Here is a 26,876-nt window from a genome sequence, read left to right on the forward strand (position 1 = left end):
TTGGACATGATTTGAAGGGTTCCTTTGACTGTTAATGTGTTTTATGGGCTATTGGGTCTTTTACTCCATAGGGTTTCATGTGTTTTTACTATGTGTTACACAGCACCCTCAGTGCAGTGACACAGGGTGTCATAGTGACACCCCACCATAGACTCCATACCCTGGGACTGACTACTGTCTCCCAGGGCATGAAGTCACCATTGGCTTTACTAGTCCCAAATTATGAACAGAAACCAGTACAAACTATCTTATTGTGGACGTACTGGTCGGGGCAATTCGATTGCCCCGGGGTCTGTTATTCGAGGGGGCACGTCTTCGTCCTCCTTGATGGAGTTTTGGCTGGTGGCAGTGGATACTACTTTTTATATTCGACCGCAAATATATCACTATGGGATTTTCCCATTGTTCGAGACTACCAACTTTAATTATTTAATTCTCATAGCCTCGAACATACTGCCGGTTTATTTATTTAATAATTCGCCGGTTGGTAATGTTTGCCAGAACTCGATTCTAAAATGGCGTTTGTGTTCTCTTCTGTGATTCAAACCCAAGTCGAGCCCTTTCTTCCACTTTTTGGCAGGCTTCTCCATAGAAGCCTCCAAAAGTGGTGCCACTCTGTCTGGGTACCACAGGGGTGTGGGAAGGGATTTAGGCACCCTGGACTGAGTTACCTTGGTAACTCAAGTCGCACTTTTGTGTGATTGGCCCAAGTGGTGAGCCGGCGGGCTCACCACTTAGCATGTTTGACAGCTAGGCTGAGTGAATGGGGGTGTGCTGCATAAAAGCAGGGCTTTTGGGACTGGAACTTTAGAAGTCGCCAGAGGACCTGAAAAACCGACGAGGGAGAAGCTGAGCCGACCTGCTACGATGACACCACCGGTGGAGCCCTGCGGAACCGACTCACCACTTCCCAACGACAGAGAAGATCTCCCGGCTGGAGAGTCTTCTTCCCCTGACTGGTGGGCACAACCAGTTTACCTTCTTTTTCTCGCATCCCAGGACGTCTTGTGGTCGAATTGCCTGTGCCAAGCACCCCGGCAGCCGGATAGCCACTTACCACTGGACCGCAAATAAAAGGACCGCTCCTTTTAACGGAGAACTCCGTGGCTGGTTTCTTCCCTGGCAGTGCAACGGACTCCTGTCGTCCTCCCCGGCGAGATCCTCTCTTCCCCCGGACGAAGCACCGACTTGTATCCACTGCCAGAACTGCCCCCGCTGGAGTATTCTCACCACTTTAAGGTACCGCGTCCGCCAGGCCTCCCTTTCTAAAGATTGCTACAAGGTAATAATAATCCCTTAACCTTCTGGGCTGGCCGCCTTGACCATCTAACTGGTCCCTTTCTTTTGGTCCAACTCTTTCTGAACTGATTGCGAGACTTTTGGGCACTTTGAACCGTGTGACCTTGGACGCATTCCGACCGGAGCCTCTTAAAGTGGGTTCGGCCTTGTTAACTTTGACTTTACGGTTTTAACCTGCCTTCTTCTCCTACTGTGTTCTTCCGAAAGTGTTGATCTGTTTCTATCTTTGCTCTGCCTTTCTCTCCCTTTTAAACCGATTGATTAGAGTGCCATCTTCGTTAAGCGCTCACCGCTGTCTGAAAAGAAGTGTTGCTTTACTTAAGACTTGTCTAACTAATCGTTGAAGGGAGTGTATATCTTTTAGTGACCGTGTTTTTGAACTGCTTGATATTGGTGCCAGTGTGTTTTATTAGATGTGATTTTAAATAAATAATATCTCTTTTACACCAAGCTCTGGTCAGTGTTTGCTTGTTCTACTGTGTTCTTTTGACCTATTGTGTATACTCTGTATACTGCCTAACTCTTCTTGAGGGAAGTCTGACTGCTCAGCCACAGCTACCAAGTGAATCTGTGTGGTACAGACTGCTACCAATTGGGTTTACTGCCAAACACCTGTAGTCTTAAATCTTTTGCAGTGGTCCCAGAGGGAACTGCACAGGTTTCTGCCTAACACATACTGACCACAGCAAAGCTGCTGGAGTACCAAAGCACTGATGGAAAGCCCCAACTACATTTATATTTACTAGCAAGAACCTCTCCCACAGACCATGTCACAGCTCATCTCTTTCAGAGAGGTCTTAATAGAAATACCCAGATGCTTGGCAGGACTTGTCTGAAAAGGAGAGAACACAGCTGCTAATTACTCTAGGAACAGGCCAGTGAGAGTACATGATAAACAGAAGGAGCCCCCATAGCCTCATGTAGTATTGGCCCTGTTATACGGGCAGAACCCAACAAACACCTCTCCCTAAGCCTCAGAATGGGAGAATCTTCAAAGAAATGGTTCCAAGCAATACACTTTGCAGAGTGCCACTTGTAATCTACCATAAAAGAATAGGTTATTTGTAGAGTGCGCCTCGCCCAAAGGCATCTGGGATAAGTTGACATTGTATTGCGTGTCATAGTTCCATATTAGATAGCGTCCAAAGTCATGCATATTTATACTTGCATCTCCAGTGGTATTACAAATACTGTTTGATCAAGCATCCATCAAATAGAGCATGCTCTAATCTATGTTCTCTGTGGCCATCCATCTTCCTAGCTCATTTATTTTTGTTGGGAGACATGCCACTGTCTCGTACCGCCATCAGTGCTGCCAAACATATTAGCATTACTCCCTCTTGTGTAAACCATGACATTCCCAGACAATTCTCTATCGTTTTTGGACTCTGATATGAAGCATGATTTTCACTTTCCGTGTTTACGGCCCTATTTACACCACTGGCCAAGAGTGTGATTTTGTTAGGTTAAGGCCAAGGTCTATTGAGTGCCCCAGACCAGAGGACTTGCCTTATCGCTCATCTGAGCACGAGTTTGGCACAGTTCATGCTATTGGACCTGTAGTGGGACGAGCTCATACTATTCCTGAGATGCGTTGACTCCTCTCCTCATAATAGGAGCCCAGTCTTGGCCTAGGTCATAACCGAGATGGGGGGCATGTTAATTTGCCAAGCAGAGGACCATATTTCCTTTGGAGGCAATCCTTTGTCACAGCCCTGGTGTGAAAGTTGTCTCCTAATTGGCTGTGTAGTTTCACTGAAGGACTGTAGGCTAGAGTCCTACCCTAAATCACTGCCTCTGGAATAAAGAACTTAGTTTCCTGCACTCAGCCGGTGGCAATGGCACACTTCTGACTTGTCGCTGATTCAAAGAAACATTCTGACTGTGACATGTGTCTCTCGTTTTCATCTCTTAGGGCATCTCTGTGCTGATTGTCTGTTTTCATATTCTGGAGCTGCTGATCGATGAAGCTGCGATGCCCAAGGGGATTCAGGTAACTGGCACTGCAAACACACAGCACCTTGCTAGAGGACTAAACCCAGTTATAACATAGTCCCCATCTGAACGTTATGCAATGCTTGAACGCACAGTACCGCACCATGGGATAGTCACAGATATTGTGTCTAATGGTAGACCAAAGATACACAATCCTTCAGGATACAGATACTTAATAAAAGGCTTGAAATACACTTCCAGCTCATGTAGTGCCACACTGATGGAATATACATTTTTGAGGCTTGTGGATCTACTTAGAATCGCATGCTTTGCATAGGCCGACATCTAGTGGAAGGTGCAGAGTATTGCATGACTTGTTTTCAAAGATCGAAGCCCTAGTGTGATGTGTACTATACCCATGGGGCTTCACGCTTCAAGATCCTCAGATTGTTTTTTGCTGCCACCCTGGTTGGTCTCTCATATCTGGAGCCCATAGCTATTTTTCATATTGTTAATTAAATGTAATATTTATATTTGCGTCATTCGACAAACACGTTCTGAATGCATGTTTCGTCAAGTGAAATTCGACTACCATCGACTGAAGACTTCTGATGAACTCTTCAACATCTCGCAGTTGGCTTTAGACTAAACCAGGCTTTGGCCTTGCAGTGGGGAGAGTGGTGGTATTGAACATTATTCACTCCTACTAGTCAATGCTTCTGCTCACTTTCTCCTTTTGTTGCCATTGTGTAGCTGCCTTTTCCTTTACACTTTAATATGGAAAGAACTCCCTTTAAGTTGTCCTTCCTGCAATCTAATACTTCAGTGCACACACACAGACCTCTTCCCTGTGCAACCACTGTCTTCCCTGTGACCACTCGGAGAAGCAGCGTGCAAGCTCGTTCGGCTCAAAAAGAGACATGCAGGGTGAGTCTGGGTCGTCCACCGGTGCTTTTGAATCAGATGTGGAAGGACTAGGCAGCTTAGGCTATGCTTCGGATGCCAAAGACATTAAAGAGGAGTGTGCAGACTCCCCCGTCCCAAACCCCGAAAGGCAGGCCTATCGTGGTACTGTGGGGAGAACACCTAGCGACGAAGGCCCACACAAGCGCAATCTCCATGGGAGGCACAGGCACTGCAAGTAACTCATGGTGGCAACAATAAAGACGGACAAGAGTGATCACAATTCAAGGGTGTTTATTGAACAATGAATGCAGGCTGGAAAAACGCTTAGCCTAAACATAAATCTTAGATGGGAGCAAGTTCTGACCATCAAATAAAAAATATGGCAGTCCTAGTGGCGTTGTCAAAATAAAAGGCCTATACTAAAAAAAAACTATTGCCAAATCCTTACAACTTACAGAAAATGTGGGATAGGGTTTTCAATAAAGAAAGAAGTGTTCACAAATAATAAGTCAGGGTGTGATTGCCAGGGGTCGGTCTCCCCCACGTTTAGAGCACGGAACAAGGTGTGACTTCTGAGCACAGCACGAGCTGACGGTTCTGTACCATTTATCAGGTTCATTGATTAAGTCTCTTAACAAAAGTATATTTGCGTCCCCCCTTCGGGTTCACTGTGGCTTTTCCTACTTTCATGAATCTTAATGTCTTTTTAAACAGTTCTTCGGGCTCCGCCCCTTTTGTCTGCTTCCCTCTGCCGGGTTCACTCTCGCCAACTTTTACAACACACTGTTCATGCGCTCATTTTTCATTTCCCTTAGCTTCGCAATCATCTGCCGGTCAAAGACTTTTGATGCTACAGAGGATTTTACAAGACCCCTGTATGACCACTTTGACCTCTGTTTGACTCTTCCCAAGGGCTTCTGGTTATCGTAGTTTCTACCATCGGGTAATTGCCCAGAGTCTCTTGCTTGAGCACCCACGTGGTGCCGGCCTCCTGTTTCTTGTGTCCCCCTTCCTCAATCGTATCTTTAATTCTTTCACATCAGCCGTTGGCAACTTTTCGTTCAACACAGTTCGATTTCTTATCGTTCTCCCCACGACTCACCAGCTGTGATGAACCACTTGCCTTTCTTTATCCTTGGATACCACCGTGTCTAGCGTCCTTCCCCGGCTTGGTTATCAGCGGGAGAGGGTCTCGCGTACCGTAGACATCTGCTGCAACACATGCTGGCTATTGTTTGCGGTTTTATGATTCCTTCTGTGGAGGATTCACTGGCCTTGGTCAGAAAGGGTAAGGTCGCTTCTCTCCTTGGCACCCTCTCGGTCTGCGCCGTCTTTCTTCTCCTCTTGAACTGCCGTGCTGAGATAGCTATCACTTTGTGTGGTCTGCCTTGCTCGTCCTGTGCTTTCGTGTTGCACCTTTTTATCCCTGTGGGGAAGGGAAAAGGTCGTCGGGTGTGTGTGATTCCATTCAATTGCCTGACCTTTGTGTTGGGACATGTCACGTAAACAGTTTTAGCATTAGTCCTTTTTTTTTTCTACGAGATACACAGGTGTAGGTGTCAAAGGTTTTTTGTTGTCATGAGCAGGTTAGGAGTGAGGGAAATAATAATCAGAGGGATGGGAAAAGGAATGACTGGGAGTATTTGGGTAGGCAACAGCAAACCAAGGATTCTGGGAATTGTGGTTTTTGATGGTAAGAGGGCTTGGGCTCCTAGTTCGATTACCAGAGGTATAGGCTTTGGTTGGATTTTATTAAGGGAGCTTCTTTGGGTGGAATACCCAAAGAAAATCTCAGGGACTTCGTTCTTCTCTCCTTCCGCATTGTAGTACTGTCTCTCACCTGGGGCATTTCCCCAAGCATGCCCCTACCCAGGTGATCCTCCCTCCCCTGTCCAACCCCAGGGTTGGGATCTGAGAGCGCCAGCACTTCCCTGGCCACCTGAATAAGGGCTTCTCGGGTTCTACGCTGGAGATTACCCCCAGGTTTCTCACAGCACCCATCGAAGAAGGGCCACATGGCAACAGAAGACACTTTGGTGTCTTCTGGATCGACACATCCAAAGCCTGCTGCAGTTAGGATCAAGCATCCAGCGCATGGCAAACGGACACTAACTGCTTTGCAGAAAACTTCGACTGAGCACGTTTCCCGCTCGCCCTCATCTGAACAGTCATTGAAACGTACGTCGAAAGCACAAAAATCTTCCAAACACACAAGGACACAGAAATCTCTCAAGAACTTCCAGACACACTACAACATCGACAGGTCCTACAAAAACATCACATAAAGCCTCTTACGCAAAGTCTACTCCTTTATTTCTTTCACTTCAAAAGAAACCTACTTTTAAGCCAGAGAAAATAGTTTTTCCACTTCCAGTAACACCCAAGATTGGACTGGGGACAGTTTTGAGGAGGCAATGGATAGTTTCATCTTTTGTCTCCTTTATGGAACGTTAACCTGTTAGGCTAACGTCTCTGGATACAATAGAAGGGGAACCACCAGGTAAGTCCCCTAGAATACACACAATACACACAATGCACACATCGCCATCTCACAAGATCATTGATGTGACCAAGGACGCACAACATGACACTTTCAGTATGATCAAGACGATCAGGGCACTGATGACCAGGGTAGATGGTATGGTGATCCTAGTGATCCCACCTACTATGACCCAGATTACCCTGACGCTGTTATCTTGCAGTCTCCCGATGTCACTGAGGATCTTAGAACCAGCTCTCCTATTGACGACCAACGTTTGGGCATGGTGCAGCGGCTGTTTGCACTGAAGACCGCTACGGTACAGTCGCTGCTCGGCATGTCATCTTGCATTTACCTGATCCGACTCTGCAAGTTGCAGATGCGAGCCGTTCAGGAATTCCTGGACGCTTGGTGGATCCAGGTGTCGGGAAGCTTCCCAAATCAGATTGTTCTCGACGAGGACTTCCATCAAGCGGTGGTGTGGCGTGTTAGGCAGAATTGCATGCAGTACCCTCTGGGACCACCACATACAATTAGGACTACAGGTGTGTCTGGTCCAGTCTTGGATCTTCCTGCAGGAGTGATGCTCTAAAACTTTTAAAATGAATTATATCCACTCCTTGACTTTTAAAGTATGAAGAACTTAGCTTGCTTTATCTGTTTTACTTCTCTGATTCAAGGAAGGTCTTGACTTCAACATCTCAAAACTTCAGATGATAGTAATTTTCTTAAATCTTCTTTAGTATCCAAGATTTATAAATATTTTAAGATTTGATTCACTGAGCTAAAGGAACTGCGACCTGCCACTAAGGAAACTAAAATGAAAGGCAGTTTCTAACTCTTGTTAGAATTCCAAACTACCTCATCTATTCCCTCCACTCACTGCGTTTGAAAAGACACTCCACCTTGCTTTGGGGAAACAATTGATTCCAGTAAGTTTCATTAAGGAATATTTCTATTAAAATTCTCAACTCAAAGCAAACATTACCCAAACACCACTTTGCTAAAATTGACTTACATTAACAGTAATTTTTAATTTGGTGCCCTTTTAAAGTGTGTGCCTTAGAAACTCTTGAAATCCACCATGGAATCCTGACGGTGTGCCTTTTTAAAGTTGTGTGCTTTTGAAACTCTTGAAATGTACCATGTAATCCTGACAAGGTGTAAACAAAACCAACCTTTGGTATAAGTCTGTACTACAGTTTTGTGGTAGCGAGCTGAGCAGCCAGGCTTATCTCGAGAGGTAATGTGAGCAGTACAAGAGTTTATTAGGCCTGCAAGTTGGGAAAGTTCCACAAACTTTCACTGCATGAGGCGTTCTCTGTCGGGTTGGCACAGTACCTTAGTATGAAGCAAAAGATGCAGCTGAAGACGTTGGTTCCTGGCAGTTCCCGCAGATCTCAGTGTTCCTGAGCCTTAGTCGTGGGGACCAGAGGGAGGACGTTGGGGGCACGCCTGCACTGCACGGGATTGTTGGGGAAAAAGCTGACAAAATTGAGTCACTTCGGTTCAAGTAGCTGTCATCCAGCACACACACTGGCGTCCTTCCCCCTGGTTAATCCTAACCAGCTTTGAGAATGGTATCCAGATGGCTTACGAGTTGATTGACTGGAGGAAAGGCCAAAGCACAATGTCAGAGGTAAAGGAGTCTCTCAAGGAGCCCGGACAGCCAATGTTAATTGCATAATGTCAAGTGGAGCTGAGATCTTCTTTTGCAGGTAGGTAAAAAGTCTTGCACAATGCTTGTAGAAAATAGAACACTTGAAGGGCCACAAGCTGAGAGGCTTGTGAGGGGCAAAGCTTTAGCAACTCTACAAGGTAACCACGACAGGGCTCAACTGAGAGCAAGTAAGGCTACACAACATGAGCTAAGTTCTCTTAGACTTTATAGTAACTCTGGTTCGAAGAAATTATTCCAGCTGGCTTCTGTTCCTGTACAGCTCTGCAGATCCTGTTCCTGAGCCTGTCGTGGGGACAAAAGGGAGAACGTCTGGGGACTCCTGCTCTGCAATTGGAAGGTCAGCGGCACCAATCGGCAAACTTCAATTCAGCAGTTTCAGCTCCTCGCGTCTGACAGCAAATGCAACACTGTGGTTCTTGGATACCGCTTCAGACTTTCCTTGCTTCTGGGGCCGGGTACTCTGTTGTGGCTCAGTCTTAGTCAGTCCTGCACCAGGGAAGTCCGGAGGATCTTCCTAGTGCTCGGGTCCAACTTAAAAGCAACGCACACAATCTGGTGTTTCTCTCCCTGGCTCTTCGGTTCCAGCAGCAGCAGCATTGGAAATACAACCAGCTTCGAGAAGATGTCCAGACGGCCTTACTTTGGAGTTGATTTGTCCCACCACCTCAAGGGGAGAAGTCGTCCTTGCAGGGATTTTCTAGTCGAGGTGAATTTGGAGCTTCAGCACAGCAGCAGGGCTTCACCGGGCAAACCAACGGCCCAGGAGTTGAAGCAGGCATCTCTTCCAAGTTATTCTTCGGATTCCTTCATCCAGTGGCTGACCCTGCCTTCCAAGCCAAAAACCTTGCATTTATGCAGGTTTCTCCCATTCATTCCAGCCTAGCTGTCATCACACAGCATGGTGGCTATCCTTGCCGGACAGCCAGCCAATCACCTTTGGGTGCATTCCTGTAACCAAGGGGATTAAGCACAGGGAGTTTCGGGCACCTCCCTCACTTCCTCCCCCTGCCAGACATACTGGAGCCCGAGGCAGCCTTCACTCATGAATCCTGCCAAAGACCTAATGAACAAAGGGACCAAACCTTGTTTGGCGCGCCAAGTAAATGTCAAGAAGGGCCTTTCCAACAAGAAATGTCAAAAAAAGAAGACGGGGCCATTTTGACAAAATGGGCACCCATGGGTGCTTTACTGTGGCTGCGAATGCAGCCTGCGGTAAAAACAAGTAAATGGTAGTAAAAAGTAAACCACTGCCACCAGCCATTAATTGTAGAAAGGGTAACATAAAAATGTTACATGAGAAACTAGACAAAGGGGATACTAAGTAACCCCTCCAGCACCGTATAGTGTGTGCTGGGTCTAAATGTTACAAAATGTAAGTAAAGCCAATTTCACTTCACTGCTCTTGGAAACAATAGTTTCACCAAGAGAAGGTATTTAAACCTTTGGGAAATCTAAGACTTCCCAGTGCCACTGCACTAAAGGTGCTATGTGTCACAATGTAAAGATGATGCCTATGGAGTTCGTCAGACTCCAATGTTAAAAAGAAACACAGAAAACACATCAAATTAAAAGTACAAAGTTTAGCAAAAGAGCTGGGGGTCTCTAAGGTGGGAGCAATTTAACACTACACTGAAAATTCTACCTAACATGAACCAACCATGCCAATCCAATGGAATCCCCTTTTCTAGTCCACTTGTCAGTCCATCAGAAATGACTTGCCATCACATCCTTTAAAAAAAATGCTCATCCAAATTCCAGAAGTCCATCTACAATGGACTTCTGTTCCCAGAATTCACGAAATAGTGAGACGAAGAGGAGGAGGGATCGAGCAATATGGAGCAAGAGACTGCAAAACTAGTGAGCGCTCAAGTGTTTCCTGGCGGATACCTGTGTCAGGGAAATTTAAACCGCACAGATGGCGAATGGAAGGCAGCTGCTATGGTGACTGGCAAGGGAGAGTTGCACCTCTGTCATGATTCCTGCCCCTCATGTCCCCAGCCCTCCAAGATGTCAGGTTGGAGCCAGGCCACGATCACCTACATGGCCCTCAAGGGCCTCTCCATCTCTCCACAGACCCACTTGGAGTCAGACCTGGCACTTGTGGCACCAGACTCGCTCACTCCCATAGGATAACATTGGGGATTGGACTTGTAGTGCATTGATGGGGACAAGATGGATGCCCCACATATTTCGGTTCCCAGAACTGCATGTGCAGTCTAGTCTTTCGGGTGTGGTTCAGCCCAGAGACACCTGGGATACCCAGAGACTATTAAGCCACACCCAGGCTGAGAAACATGTTTTGCGTTTTCTGCACCTGCAGCATGACACTCTGTTCGGATCGCTCTCCAGTCGGCCTGCATCTTTCTTCTGCGCTTAGCTCCTGCAAGAACACCGTTAGGAACAGCCTTACCTTGCGGTGCTTCTGCCCATCATTCATCGCTTCTTCTGTTCTGCGGGCATCTTCGGCAGTGTCATTCCCATCCCGGCACGCCGCTTCTTAGGGAAAAGAACAGAAAAAGGCATTAGTAAGCATTCAGCGTACTCGCTGCATTTCTTCTTCATAACCGGCATCCACGCTGAAAACGTTGCGGCACCTAAAAGACACAGAAAAAGAAGTCTGTTCAATACAAATACGAAAGGGTCGCATCACGCATCGCGCCCTCACTCACCTTCGGCGCTACTCATCTCAGCAGCACGTCGCCATCCTCGGACGCTGGCCATCTAAGGAAGTAAAGGAACAAAGTTAGAGAACTGTTCAAAAGACTCATTATACTTACCTGTCGGACTCTTGCCAGTGAAGTAACTAGGCAGCAACAAGCCTGCATCAATCAACGCACCCCTGCGCTGAAAGCAGGACGGAGAGCACACAAGAAAACAAGGTGAGCTGTGGATCAAAGGGAAGGGTTGGACCCCGGGGAAGAAGGGGTTCAAGCACACAGACAATAAGGCGTTAAACTCTACCAATCCTGTGTTTCAGGCCCAGTCGCCAGTCGAGTAGACTCCAGGGAAGGGTTCCAGGTTGTAAGAGGTCAGAACAGGCTGAGTGACGTCCCCGTGGATATCAGGTGAGCGTTACAACCTACTCTGCAAGTAGCAGTCGATAAGCCAGAACCAGCTTGGTGAAGCTGGGCTACAAACCACCGGAGAAAGGAACTGCTGAGCCAAGGGACACTGAACGCCAGGAGCCGGCGAAGAATTCCTGGGCGTTCACAGATGGTGGAAAGCAGCATTTTGCTTACCGGAGCTGGGAGGGCAGCAGACATGTAGAGTGCAAGCTGCCAAGGACTGGCAAATGAAAGAAATGGGCAGTGAGAAGGAAACCGAAGGGAATCTTTCAACAGCCGACCGCGAGAGAAGATCCAACCCTCCTGAGAGCAACAGGGACTCCGGGGCATATTGGAGAGCACGCCGAGTGAGAACGATTCATAGTTGCTAACCTGAGAGAGCAGAAAAATTGTCATATTGAAAAAAGGGAACTTAAGTCACAAACCCTTTTCTAATGTGTAAATGTATACAGTGCCTATATGAAAAAAAGCAGAAAGAAGGTGATATATCAGGAAGATACGTTATCCAATATCCTATCCAAAAAGCTTTTAGAGAATGCGCAAACCCTGAATGAACTGAAGTCCTGACAGGAGAGTGGAGGATTGTGTTAAACAAAGACGTCAAACCGTTGTTCAAGTGTTGTGCTTGGCCAAGAGGAGCCTAAAGAACAGCTGTATATGAAAAACCTCAAGGAGTAAAGAAGAATCCAGGGGAAAGGAACTACCATCTGGAACCAAGAACTTAATCTTTGAAGAAACATTTGTTGGTCATTTTCCTGTAGGAACAATTTTCAAACGACTTGAGGTTATAGACCATTCCCTTTTCCGCCTTGGGGTAAAGTTTGTAGTGTGAGGGCCAGAATAGAACTTTGGACATAGGACATTTTTGATTTTGACATCCTGACACGGACAGATCATCAGTTTTTGTTTTAGATAGGGTTATTCCTCTTAGAGCCAGGTCAGAGAGGCATTTTCTCAATCGCTTTTATTTTCAATAAAAGTCTTTAACCAAAAACATGGCAAACTTGTCTTTATTCCTGACTGTTCACAGCACTTTCTCCATCAGACCATGCACTGCGTGTGGACGCAAGCAATGTCAAACAAACCGATCAACCTGCTAGAGCTACTAGCAATATTCAAAGCTTTACAAGCCGTTCAACAGCTAACTGGGAAAACTGCCCAAGTCCTGACAGACTGCACTGCAGCCATGTATTGCATGAACAAACCAAGCGGAACACTCTCCAGGTCTATCCAAACTAGCTCGGAACCTCTGGAATTGGAACCCTGAAACATGTTTCTCCTGTCACATGATGTTGCAGGGGAACACAACTGTCTAGCAGACGTGCTAAGCAGACACATGCATCTTCCCTCATTGCATGCAGTTACATGCAGACATTCTATACAATGGTTTCAAAGACTGGGGCCATCCAGACATAGGGCTCCGTGCAACACAACAGAAACCACAATGCCAAGACTCGCCATCCAGGTATTCCTAGATGAGGTCCAAGGGGGAGAATGCAGAGTGGATTAATTGGTCAGAGATTTGCGTAGGCTCCCCTGCACCCCCTGACTCCACTTCTGAACAAAATAATCCACACATTTCACCAGGAACACGTGAAGATGTTCCTAATGGCGCCAATATGGGCACAACAAACATGGTTTTCACACCTGTTGAAAATGTCACTTGGGCCGCCAGTCAAACTACCATGCCCTTACAACATGTTATCCCACCCAATACCGGACACTACTATTTCAACAAGTAGAAACACTTTGTCTTAGGTCCGACATCCAGTGGTCACTGCGGAGTATTGCATTTAGTTTTTCGTAGTCGAAAAGGGACGTCGACAAGGCGTGTCTGAAATACTATCCCTATAGTGACGTGCGTTGTACCCACAACCTTTGGTCGTTTTCCTATTTAATATATAACACATCGATCCCTCCCTCGACGCAGTTGTGAAGCTGTCTCCGCCAAGCAAGATCTTCGACGGAGGGGACGAGCGGAGGAGATCCTTCGGCGTTGCCGAACACGTGGCCTGGCCTCGCAGGCCAAATACAGTAGGGAGAGTGGGGTCGTTTGACATCTCTGGTTCTTTTCTGAAAATGCCTTTCCTTTTCCCTTTCCTTTCCCTTGGGGTCGTTATCACGATTTATTGCCTCGGCTATGGAGAGGACACCCTTTAGGTTTTGCCCGCGTTGCAAGGGCAAGTTTACTTGGAAGGACAAGCATTCACAGTGTAACCGCTGCTTGCCCCTCGATCACAAAGAAGAGGGTTGCACGGCTTGTCGGCTTCTTAAGCCAAAGACTCTAAAAGACCATAGGGGCAAGAGGTGGGCGGCCTACGCTATGTCTAAGGCCGATTCTTCACCCGCCGCTGCTACCACCGACAGTGACGAGGAACGTGATAACACGACCTCCGCTACGGAAGTCGTAGACCCCTCTAAAGAGCGCTCGCGCTCTTCGTCGTCTGTCCCCGACGGGCTCGGCTCACGCCCTGCTTATGGGGATGAACACCCCGGCGACACTGACGCACACGATACCACACATAAGCACACAACCCATGGCTCTTCTTCGTCAAAGACGAAGAAAGCATCAGCGCCCAAGGAGACGCAGGTTCCGGCGGCGGCCTCCTCGGACCGGTCAGGTTCGAAGCCCCTCTCGCAGCCGCGACCAGCGACTGGGCTTTCGGCAAATAAGGGCGCCGCCCCCAAACCATCGGCCGGCGTGCACCAGCAGAGAGCGCATGCCGCCGTAGAACGATCGACACCCGTAACATCGAAAGCACAGCCCTCCGCTGACAAACGAGTCACAGAGAGCTTGGCGAGGATCGTTGTAGCCGATGCCCAGAAGCGTACGCCGAAAGACACGTCGAGCGCTACGCAAAGGTCGAAAGACACGCCGAAAAAGCCCGAAGAAAGACAGGGACTACCCCTTCAGTCGGGGGGACCACCAGCACACCGGAAGGCTTTTCGGAAGGCGACGGGACACTTTCCTCGATGTTATGGGAGAGGTCGAGCCGTTTTCAGCTAGATGACACTATTTTCCCCCGCTAGACCGCTCAGGGGTACCCCATGAAACCATGGAAAGGCTCCATCTCTGCATGGAAAGAATGGAGAAATTTATGAAGACCCTGAACCCTCCCACTCCCACTCCCAAGAGAACAAGAGAAGGGCCTCAGGAGGACCCCAGGGCCAAATGACCGAGACTATTCAATCCCCAGCAGGAGACAGCCTCAGATTTCCATAATGTGTATGACCTCACTGGTGAGGAACAATACTTGGAGGAGGAGGATGAATTTGTAGACGATGAAGAGGGACAGAACCAGGAGGAAGGTCTGGAAGACAGCCCAGACATGGTAGGAGAAGGCTTCGGAGAAAATCCAGAAGGACCTGCTCATCCCTGGCAATCCCCATCAGTATATTCGGACACTGATGTCCTGAACCTAAATCCTCCTGACAATTCACCTGTTAGAAACACGTCTCCCATTGACGATCAGCCCACATTCAATGCCCTGTTGCGCAGAGCAGCAGCACATTTCGAACTGGACACTGAGGAGATCTCTCCTGAAATAGACTTTGTGGAAAGAGTAATTAAGGAGAAACCCCCGGTCAGCCAGACCATTCCCCTCCTCGCTTCAGTAAAGAGAAGAATCATCCCTTCGCTATCCACAGGCGCACTAATCAGAGGAGTTAATCCAAGAATTGAAAAACTTTCACTCCTTCACCCTCAGACCCGCTGTACATCAGGGGACATTCCATTCCAGATTCCCTTGTAGTAACTAATACAAGGAAGAGGGCAGGGGTGCCGCTGTCCACCAGCGAGGCACCACCTGACAAGGAGGGCAAGAGGTTATATGCCCTTGCAAAGAGAGTCACATCCTCGGCTGCCTTTTCGGCAAGAATTGCGAACAACAATTAGTTGCTAGCTAGCTACGCGGACGCGCAGTGGGCCAAACTGCGCAAAGACGCCAAAGAAGCGCCGGAACCACTACGTACACGCCTGCTATCAACTATTGGCGAAGGAACCCAGGTCAACCAGAGTATTGTAAAGAACTCTCTGGATGCTGCAGAGACAGCGGGACGTTCCCTGGTTCAGGGAATACTCCTAAAACGCCATGTATGGCTGCGCAACTCAGGGTTCAAACCGGAGACACAGGTGTCTTTAATAAATAAACCTGTTGAAGACTCCAACCTCTTCAGGAAAGTGGTGGATGAGGCTCTGGAGATGGCTAAAAAAGAGTTTGATACTATCAAAACTCTTGACCAGATCTCTAAGCCCACTACCAGACGCGGCTATGGCAACAAACGCTTTTTCCGTGGCCAACAGCAGAATCAGCAGCAACAGTACCCTGCCACCAATTACCAGACCAATAGTGGGCAGTACAGCCAAAGAGGCCAGCGCCGTGGCAAAGGGAGAGGTCGGGGGTCCACCCCCAGAGGCCCCCAAGCCCCCAACAACACCAAGTGACGCGAAGATTTGCGTCCCCTCCCATGCAACACCGGTCGGGGGCCGGATAACATCCTTTCTTCCAGCATGGGAGGGAATAACGTCAGACCGCTGGGTACTTTCCACCGTAGCCCACGGATACTGCATCGAATTCAACGGTTCCCCAACATACAGACCCCCGAGGGGACGACTCATGACACCTGAACACCTTGCCATCCTTCTCCAAGAAGTACAACTGCTGGAAAAAGCAGCCATAGAGGTCGTGCCTCTATCTCAGGTAACGGAAGGTATTTATTCAGTGTACTTCCTTGTACCCAAAAAGGATCTAACCATGCGCCCTGTATTAGATCTGCGCCCAGCGAACAAGTTTATCAAACCCCAGAAGTTTCGTATGGTGACCTTACAGGAAGTGATCCCACTGCTATCACAGGGAGATTACATGACAACATTGGACATGAAAGATGCATACTTTCATATTTTAATGTTGCCAGCGCACAGAAGATACCTCAGGTTCATGATAGAGGGCAAACACTACCAGTTCAGAGTGCTACCCTTCGGCATAGCATCGGCACCAAGGGTATTCACGAAGGTACTGGCAGTGGCAGCGGCCCACCTGCGCAGGTTGTCCATCCCAGTTTACCCTTACCTTGACGACTGGCTCATAACGGGATTCTTACGAAACATGCTTCTCCAATACCCAAAAGACTGTAGGCCTTTTGTTCCAGTTGGGCTTCTCCATCAACGAAAAGAAGTCCAGCCTAGACCCCAGCCAAATCAAACAATTCCTAGGGGCTCTAATTCAAACAAAGGACGGCCTCGTCTTCCCCTCCGAGAGGGTCCAAAACATGCTGTTTCAGATCCCTCAATATGTGACCGATCGAGAGGTGACGGTACGCAAAGCAATGCGCTTGCTAGGCATGATGGCGTTGTGTATTTATTTGGTACCTCAGGCGTGCCTGCGTACGCGCCCTATGCAAGAGTGGCTCAACAGCCAGTGGTGTCAGGCCAGCGGACTATGGGACGATCTAGTGGTGGTTCCGCAGGCCTTGGTTCTCTCGCTACGGTGGTGGACAAAGGAAAACCTGGAAAGAGGGAAACCCTTTGCCACACCCGCGGCGGAAGCCACTCTAACCACAGACTCATCCCTCACAGGATGGGGGGGCTCACCTATCCCATCAGACTGCTCACGGAGTGTGGACTCTGAACGTAGCATCCAAACACATAAATCTACTGGAGCTACTAGCTGTGTTCAAGGCGCTAAAAGCCTTCCAGGAACACCTACAGGGCAAGACTGTGTTGGTCCTTACAGACAGCACCACAGCCATGTACTACATCAACAAGCAGGGGGCACCCTCTCTCCAGGACTGTCCAAACTGGCCCAAAATATATGGAAGTGGGCTCTCAAACAAAACCTGTTCCTACTGTCACATCATGTACCAGGGGAACTCAATCTGCTGGCAGACAAACTCAGCAGAGATTTCCCCCCTGCCCGAAGAGTACGAATGGCGACTGCACGAAGACATCGTCTTCGACGTCTTCACACAATGGGGATTCCCAGAAATAGACCTGTTCGCAACCCTGGAGATCTCACAATGTCAGTTACGCCTCCAGGTACCCCCAGAACCAATCCAAGGGGAACGGTCTGTCGATGCAATGGTCAGGGAAATTTGTTTACGCTTTTCCCCCCGACTCCCCTTCTCAACAAGGTGGTGCACAAGATGCACCAGGAACAAGTGACCATGATACTGGTGGCCCCAATGTGGGCCCGACAGCCATGATTCGCTCACTTGATGGAGATGTCTCTATCTCCCCCAGTGAAACTCCCCTGCCCGTACAGCATGCTGTCACAAGACAAGGGCAGGACTCGGCATCCATGCCCCCAGAACATGAACTTAGCAGCTTGGCTCCTGAGATCATAGAATTCAGACATCTACAGCTCCCGCAGAGATGCATGGACATCCTCAGGGAAGCCAGAAAACCTAACACTCGCCACTGCTATTCTAGCAAGTGGAAGAGATTTGTCATCTGGTGCAGGGGAAAAAGCATCAACCCGATTGACTGCTCTCCCACACATATTGTTCTATAGCTGACCCACTTATTGGATTCAGGTCTAGTGTTCAATTCCATTAAAGTCCACCTAGCGGCACTTTCTGCATACACCACTTCCCAACTCAAAGTGTCGTGGTGGAAGATCCCTGTTATAAAGGCCTTCATGGAGTGGGTAAAGAGAATACACCCCCCGATAGCTGACCCAGCTCCCGGATGGGACCTTAACGTGGTACTTACCAGATTCATGGGCTCACCATTCGAACCCATGCACAAAGCATCTCTTAAACACCTCACTCTTAAGACTGCTTTTCTAATAGCTATCACCTCCATCAGGAGAGTAAGTGAACTACAGGCTCTTTCTGTTCTAGACCCCTTCGTTACAGTTCACAGAGATAAGGTGGTTCTACGCACGCACCCAAGGTTTGCTCCGAAATTCATCTCGAAATTCCACGTAAACCAGTCTATAGAACTGCCAACGTTCTTTCAAAATCCTTCCAACTTGGGAGAAATAACTCTGCACACACTAGATGTGCGCAGAGCGGTCATGTTCTACATGGAAAGAACCAGACCACTGAGGAAGACTAATCAGTTCTTCGTCTCGGTGGCAGCAGGAAGAGAAGGGGATGCAGTTTCAAAGTCCACTATTTCTAGATGGATTGTTCAATGCATCACTCTGCTATACTCTTGCTAAGAGAGAACTGCCCTTTAAGCCAAGAGCACACTCTACTCGAGGCACGGGAGCGTCCATAACATTCATTGCGAATGTTCCCCTTGAGTCCATCTGCAAAGCGGCTACCTGGAGTTCTGTGCACACCTTTACAAAACACTACTGTCTAGATGCACACTCGAGATCTGACTCCCAGGTGGGACAGGCAGTATTAAGACATCTTTTCTCTACTGTTCCTTCTCATAACCCACCGCCAACTCCGGGTACTGCTCGCTAGTCTATGCACAGCATGTGATTCTAAGCAGATTAACAAACATCAGAAGACAATGCATTACTTACAACCATCAGAAATGCTTTTACGGTATCTGCTTAGATTCACATGCGCCCACCCTTCCTCCCCGCTCGGATGGAAGGAACGTAAACTTCCTTTTATATCTCTTTTCTGTACTCACTCACATCTAGAAGGCTCCCTCAGGGCAGAAAAATACAGAGGGTCCTCGACGCGTGAGGGATTGTGGATTAAATAGGAAAACGACCAAAGGTTGTGGGTACAACGCACGTCACTATAGGGATAGTATTTCAGACACGCCTTGTCGACGTCCATTTTCGACTACGAAAAACAAAATGCAATACTCCGCAGTGACCACTGGATGTCGGACCTATGCACAGCATGTGAATCTAAGCAGATACAAACATCAGAAATGCTTTTACGGTAAGTAATGCATTGTCATCTGCTTTATCGTTTGGATTCGGGAATAGTCTTTAAAGTTAATCTAGCTGCACTTTCAGCATACACCACTTCTCAAAGTAAAGTATCATGGTGGAAAGTTCCAGTGGTTAAAGCCTTTGGAATCAACAATCGTGAGAGAAGACTGTCAACAGGATAGCAACCCATCAGTGACCCCCACAAACCCATAGCAAAAACCAGCTGGAGGAAAGAACCAGCGGAAAGTGAGTCAGAGCTCCTGCCCGCCTATCGTGCAGCACTATATCTGAGCAGGGAATACTGCAAGGGCATTCAGGACCACACCAGAGAAAGCTGTGTTTGTATTGTATATTTATATAGCACTTCCCCAATTGTGTGGTCTCAATGCGCTTTCTTTCTCGGTTGAACGGCCTTGGTGACGTAGTCTGTGTGGTTGGAAAGTTCTAGGGGGGTTTAGTTTAGTAGTGCGTGTGTGCATGTTGCCTTCTATGACTTGGGTGACTGGCAAGGCGTGACTAAGCAGCCCAAGAGAGGACAGACACATGGGTGGGTGCTGGTGGGGGTTGGAGATAGTTTGCTATTGTTGAGTCTGTGTGGCCGGCTATACCAAATTCCTTTTGGGTGCTGGTCGCCGTCTGCTAGTGGCAGAGGTGTTGGGGTACGTCAGATGTTTCAGTCTGGACGGCTATGTGTGCACTAGACCAGATGTGCTTAGCCATAGGCGTGTTCTATCATGCATCGATGCTTGGCCGTGCCTGCGGCCCATGTCCACGCTAGTGGTGTGCGATATATGTACCTAGGCTGCAGTGTTGCTCCAGGTCTGTACCAGGGGGTGGGAGGGAATGACTTTCATAATGTGGTAGGTATCCGCATACATTGAGCCATGATGGAGGATCCACCGGGAATTCAAGAGTCCTGTATAGTGCGAGAGATGCCTACCAGTACAGTAGGCATCTTTGGGTCACATCAGTATCTGATACAGTACTTGTGCATGCACATCACGTAAAAACTGAGGGATTTTCTGTATTTTAGCGATTATTTACAGGAGCAGATGGTACATCAGTCTTGCAGCTGCTCCACAATGTAATTCACTGCAGAACTCAATCTCTCTGCACCTCATTGATCCTGTAATACATACGTCGGTCACTGTCCCTCAAGTGTATTTACAGTCCTCTGCTACCTCTTAACAAATTGTCTTCTTTGGTGTCTGTTAATGATGGTTGTGTATACCTTGTTGAGCCCAGATTGTATTATTTAAAGTGGTAACGAAGGATGCCGGGCGGCTGGGCGGAGGAGTCTCTGAATCCTGATTGGAAGGAACTAGGGTCCTCCCGAACCCCAAGGGCTTTAGAGTTAGGCAAGACCTCTTTAAGGTGCTATAATGGACAAGGGGTTAGGGGCACTGGGAAGGCTCTCTGATGCAAACATAATCACATACACAGGTAAGCACTGAAGAAGGTAGTTATTGTCTAAATATAAGGCGCATTTAACTATTAGTCTTGGCTGTAGCGGTTTGGTCTAACATGGCGACATCTTGTGATGATGAATGCATTTGAAAGAGGTTTCCTTAAATGCATATAGTCGCGTCTCACCGGATAATGGGTTTAGCCAAGAGAAAACCCGCTTAAGCATTAGTATGAGGTATTAATAACCCGGAAGGATATTGCGCCAAATGTTCCAAGAGAATGTTTATTTGCAAAAATGCCCTTAGATAATGACACGTGTTTCGGTCTCCCAGGGACCTTTCTCAAATCGGGGCTATTAATCTGTCATAGTACCATAACGTTATAACACAAGTTCAATGTGAGCATTTTGATGTAGACTTTCACATTAATAACCATGTACAATTGTCCACATTCCATAAATTGTAAGAATTAATCAAAAAAACAGAGTTCAGAGTAGTGTTAAATGAACAGAAAAAGTCCAAATTGAAATAAAAAGCCAGACAAAAATAGGATGGGGAATGGGAGTGGTAATGGAAGGGGTATTTTTGAAAAAGATAAATACAAGACACTTATTAAATAAGGTACTTTTGAATGGGTAAAAGATCAGCTTTGAATTCATTGTGAGGCTCATTTGAAAAATTGAGTTTCTTTACCTTAAATTCCTTTAGTGCCCCTGTCACATTTGGCATTCATCCTCCATAGATAAAAGGGTTAGATCCCTACAGGTGTAAAATATTGACACAATCACCTTAGTATCCAAATAGTTGGGTAAATCAAAAATTAAAGCTGATGCGTGGTAAAATCCCATTATTTCTGTTATTGTGGCGTTTTATAAAGTGTAATAGTAATGTTGGAGCTTGCGTTTGTTTCTAACAGTCTTGCTTTCAGACTTCTTCTCAAAGAGAAGTATCATAGTTCCTTAATAATCCCCAACGGGAGAGGCGTGACAGGAGTAGCTAACAAAATGGATTGATAAGTGCTCTTGTTCGCGTGCGAAGAATTCTATGTATTTCAGAGTGAAAAGAGGGCCGTGAAATGCCAGACGGTCTCTTACCTAGTATAGCAATGCAGCGTCTAATCGCGTGTTACAAAGAATCTCGAGGGGACGCCATTAGGCGTCCTCAGTGTAAATGTTTATATTGCTATGGTGACAATCGCCCTAACTCGGTCCTTTTTCCATGTTTAAGCCAATGTAAAGCTGGCGACCGTGTTAGGATGGAGTCCGTTCATATATACAATATAGTAAGTCCTAATGAACGCGGTATTAAGAGATTCAGCATGACTATGTACAAGTCAGATTCATGGGCATATATTAGGTATTCATATTAAGTACCAAAAATAGGCCTCCAATGAAAATAGGAGAACCTAAAAGTTCGAGCACTCTTAATGGCGGTGCAATGATGGAGCGGACAATATCTAATCTCGAAAAGCACTGCACTGTGAGAACTACCCTGGTGACAGGCGGGTAACATTTAACAGTAGAAAATTCATTGCAATAAAGGCGTGGAATAGCATAAAGGAACAAGTAAATGTAGAATTGTAACAATGAGCTGGATTCACTCAGTTAATCACTCAAACATATGTTACTTCTCGTACTGCTGAATGCCGAAAAGTAGTCGGTTGTCCTTAAGTAAAGAGAGAATGAGAATAGAGAGATTTATGTGGAATCACACTCCGCAATGAATAGCTGGTGACTAAGTTCCTATAAAAAAGACACCATCTCATTATCTGTATTAAGGCCTGCTACCGTAGAATTAAGTTTCCAGATTATTTTCGCTTTAATTTGTCTGAGTTTCTTCTTTGTCACCTCCACGTCTACCTAATGTGACTCTTTGAAGACCAATGAACTGGATGTCTGCCTTGTCATCCAGTTGGTGTTTCTATTGCCAATGGCATGCAAGTGGCAGTCTAGGATCTTGGCATCAGATTTTTGCTAAATGTTCTCGTACTCGGGTCCTGAGTTCTCTGATCGTGCTGCCAATGTACACCAATTTGCATACAGGTGATTGCATAGACCACATATTTTGTCCTACAGTTTATAGGTGGTTTAATTTTCAAGATCTTATTATTGCCGCTGGAGAATGAGTCTGTTTTGTCATGTGCATATTTGCACATGGTGCAAGTTCTGCATTTCCTAAATCCATTGATGGTTGATGTTCACCAGTTTGATGGTTCCTTCGTTGTGTCTGGTAGGTTCGAAGGGCTTAGCTCATCTTTCAGTGTCTGTGCTCTTAAAGATAATCCTCGGTTTTACATCAACAAAATTGGAGATGTGCTCATCCAATTTCAACAGATACCAGTGTTTAGCTAGGATTTTCTTTACGTATCTGAAGTCATTGCCAGATTTGGTGATGAAACCAATAGTTGGTTGTTCCAATACTTTATTCCCTTTTACTAGTGTTTCCTCTTGTGTTAACTGACTTTTGTCCAAAGCTTTGTTGACACATTGTTCCGAATATCCTCTAGCTAGAAATCCTGATTTCTGAAGATTACATTCTTTGACAAAGTGTTCTGTGGTCTGACAGTTTCTTCCTGCTCTTAAAAATTCACCTGATGGTACGTTTAGAATTGTTGGTTTGTGATGGCAGCTTGTCGCGTGTAGGGTAGAGTTGACTTCAGTAGATTTCTGAAATGTGCATGTTCTAATTTGCTTCTGATCAATGTATATTGTGAGATCTATAAAATGAATACTTGTTGCATCAGACACCAGTGAATTGGATCCCCATTTAATTACGATTGATTCTGTTCTGAAAGAAATTGACAAATACTGGGAGATAGTATCCCTGGAAAGTTACATGAAAAACGAATGGATTCCCAGAGGTTTACGGATTTTGATCTTCCCTAATTTCAACAATGATCAGGACAATGACTTAGCAGAGATCTGGGAACATAATTTGAATGGAAGCTCAAAGAAAATGGTAGAATTACTGATTGAACACGCGACACGGGAACATAAGAGAACAATAGAACTAATTGATAAAACCAAAAAAGAAATTGAGGAGAAAAAGTCACAAGATTCGACGGAGAAGAATTATAACACAATGCATGACATTCTGAAAAATTATGAAGATGAAGCGGAATTTAGAAAACTGAGGAAGCATTAGAGATGAGAGAGACTATCAAGATGATAGGGTCTGTACCTTTCAAGCAAAATATAACACACCCAACGAAATTCGCATCAAAAACTAGCACACCAAATACATCATCCGCAAGTTCGGATGCGGACTCAGAATGAGAAACACAGAATACAGATGAGACAACCGTAACAGATACGCCCGGGGCTAAACAAAGTACAAGTGGAAGATCTACCTCTGGCTTTATGAATCAAATCAAGAGATATAAAAAAGGCAATAGAAATTTCATACCTAAACAGGTCCGTTTTCAGTTACCTGTGAATACCGGAACAACAACCAGCACACCAGGAGGAGAGGAAGGAGGGGGGGGAAACATGATCTAATAAATCAAGGATTACAAGAAAATACAAACAAAAGACTTACAAGAGCGACCTCAAAAGAAATAAATCGAGTGAAATAGGGCCCAATCTTATTCTTACTCTATCAAGTAGATGGATATCACCCGAAGAGAGCAAATTACTAAACAAAGGACTTTCATTCGCTCCATCTACACACCATAATGAGACGGACTTAGATATTGATCTTTTCAAGTTTGTACGGAAATTGACAAAGTTCTTCGCCACTAAAGCACTGGGGACATATAAACAGCAACAGAAAATCATTCTGAGTGAATTAAGCATTAAAGAAATAGAAGAAATTCACTTACTTAGATCAATCACAAAACCAGTGGATTATGATATTACCAATGTACTGAGAGATCTTAACGTGCAACCTCTAGAGTTGTACCCCAATTTGCAGCTGATAATATCATTGACACCGTTTACAAGGCAGTATCTCAAGACCTCTACCAAACAGACCAAAGACAACTACACAAAAACTAAACCAAATCTGACCCCCAAAGAACAAGCAGCTTTACATAAATTGCAAAGTGACGGCTCAATAGTGATCAAAGAGGCGGACAAGGGAGGTAATATTGTTATTATGGACAGAAAAGTCACCTTAACACCCCAGGTTGCTATGAAAGATTGCCGGCTGACCCTACTAAGGAAATTGTACATAAATTGGAATACAAAATGAATGAGTGGCACCGAAAAGGTTTTCTTACAGATAATGAAAAGAGGTATCTCCTGATTAAAGATCTGATCATACCAATAATGTATTTCTTACCTAAGGTCCACAAGGAATATGATTCAATACTGGAAGTTCGACCAATTCTAAGTGGAATAGGCTGGTCAACGGAGAATATCTCACAGTACCTGGATAATATTTTGAGACCTAGAGCCATGAATTTGAAAGCTTATCTAAAAGATACGACCGATGTAATTATTAAACTGCAATCTTGGAAATGGGAGAATGACTTGTTTACTGTTAACTATGGATGTGAAAGCATTATACACATTGATTCAACACTCATGGGCCTTACAAACAATTGATCGTACCTTTTTAAGGATGACTCAGCATCGATGTACCATCAAATTCTAATGATCAAAGAAATGTTACAACTATCCTTAGAGTGCAACATTTTCAATTTCAATGATACATTTTACAGGCAAACCAAGGGAGTTGCAATGGGCACAAAATACGCTCCCGCCCACAGACACTGAAAGATAAGCTAAGCCCTTCAAACCTTCCAGACACAACGGAGGAACCATCAAACTGGTTAACATCAACCACCAATGGATTTAGGAAATGCAGAACTTGCACCATGTGCAAATATGCACATGACAAAACAGACTTGTTCTCCAGCGGCAATAATAAGATCTTGAAAATTAAACAACCTATAAACTGTAGGACAAAATATGTGGTCTATGCAATCATCTGTGTATGCAAATTGGTGTACATTGGCAGCACGATCAGAGAACTTAACATTTAGCGAAAATCGGAAGCCAAGATCCTAGACTCCCTCTTGCATGCCATTGGCAAGAGAAACACCAACTGGATGACAAGGCAGACATCCAGTTCATTGGTCTTCAAAGAGTCACATTAGGTAGACGTGGAAGTGACAAAGAGAAGAAACTCAGACAAATGGAAGCAAAAATAATCTGGAAACTTAATTCTACGGTAGCAGGCCTTAATACAGATAATGAGATGGTGTCCTTTTTATAGGAACTTAGTCACCAGCTATTCATTGCTGAGTGTGATTCCACATAAATATCTTTACTTAAGGACAACCGACTACTTTTCGGCATTCAGCAGAACGAGAAGTATCATATGTTTGATTATTGATTAACTGAGTGAATCCAGCCCATTGTTATAATTATACATTTACTTGTTCCTTTATGCTATTCCACGCCTTTATTTCAATGAATGTTCTACTGTTAAAGGTTACCCGCCTGTCAGCAGGGTAGGGATGAAGCCATGATCCAGCTCCAGTGACATCACCACGGCAAGCTAAACCTGCTTAATACCACTCTGGCAGGAAAGGAACCGGGAGAGGGACAGGAGAAAACTGTTGAGGCAGAAGAGTCCTTTGCTACCATCCTCATTTTGTAAGATTAAATTAGTTATCCTTACAAGATCGCCTTTTTGCCTTATTTCCCTTGAAGGAGGGGGGGGGGGGGGTTTATTGATACTGGTGTGAGCGTAATGAGGGACACCCTTACAATCCGTATGTGAATGGAACATTTAATTTGCCTGTTTTCTTTGTTATTCTTTCTCTTCTGCTCCTCCTCAAGAAGATTGTTAACCCTTTCTTCCTTGTCTTCCTTATAGGATGCCCATCTTGGTAAAGTGTCTTTTTCAATGTTTGGTTCATTCGGAGCTGCTGTGCAGGTTATTCTCATCTTGTATCCTTTCAGACGACTGAGGAATGCTAGAAGAGCCTGCCTTTCCTGCTGCCTGTAAAACAAAATCGTGAGATCTAAGGGGCCCGCGTACCCGCCTTCAGTAGGCCTAAATGGTGTTGAGTGAGAATGGTGACGTATACATGAGAAGGATGAGCTCACAGATGCCAAGTCTACTCCGCTCAATTGAATGTGCGGTTTTATGCTGAGCACGTGTTGGGCAAGAATTGATGTAGTAACACTGTGAGACTACACAACCCTGATCTACTTGATAGTAACCCACCTTTTGGAATAGGGCTGTACTACACAAGTTGGTTGTGTGACTGAGCAGCCAGGCCTATATCAAGAGGGATAAATGTGAGCT

At 46.0% G+C, this 26,876-nt stretch overlaps 1 protein-coding gene across 1 annotated transcript in view; it reads left to right on the forward strand.

The window, feature by feature from the left end:
• The window catches only part of LMBR1L (limb development membrane protein 1 like), a 271,100-nt gene that overhangs the window by 161,333 nt on the left and 82,891 nt on the right, over positions 1 to 26,876 (forward strand). Inside the window, exons 12-13 of the mRNA XM_069653833.1 lie at positions 3,215 to 3,292; positions 26,442 to 26,515. Of these exons, the coding sequence (XP_069509934.1) occupies positions 3,215 to 3,292; positions 26,442 to 26,515 (152 nt within the window). The remainder of the gene's footprint in view (positions 1 to 3,214; positions 3,293 to 26,441; positions 26,516 to 26,876) is intronic.

Source organism: Ambystoma mexicanum, chromosome 3q (assembly GCF_040938575.1).
Source record: "Ambystoma mexicanum isolate Mex_15411 chromosome 3q, UKY_AmexF1_1, whole genome shotgun sequence".
In the NCBI taxonomy this organism is placed as follows: domain Eukaryota; kingdom Metazoa; phylum Chordata; class Amphibia; order Caudata; family Ambystomatidae; genus Ambystoma; species Ambystoma mexicanum.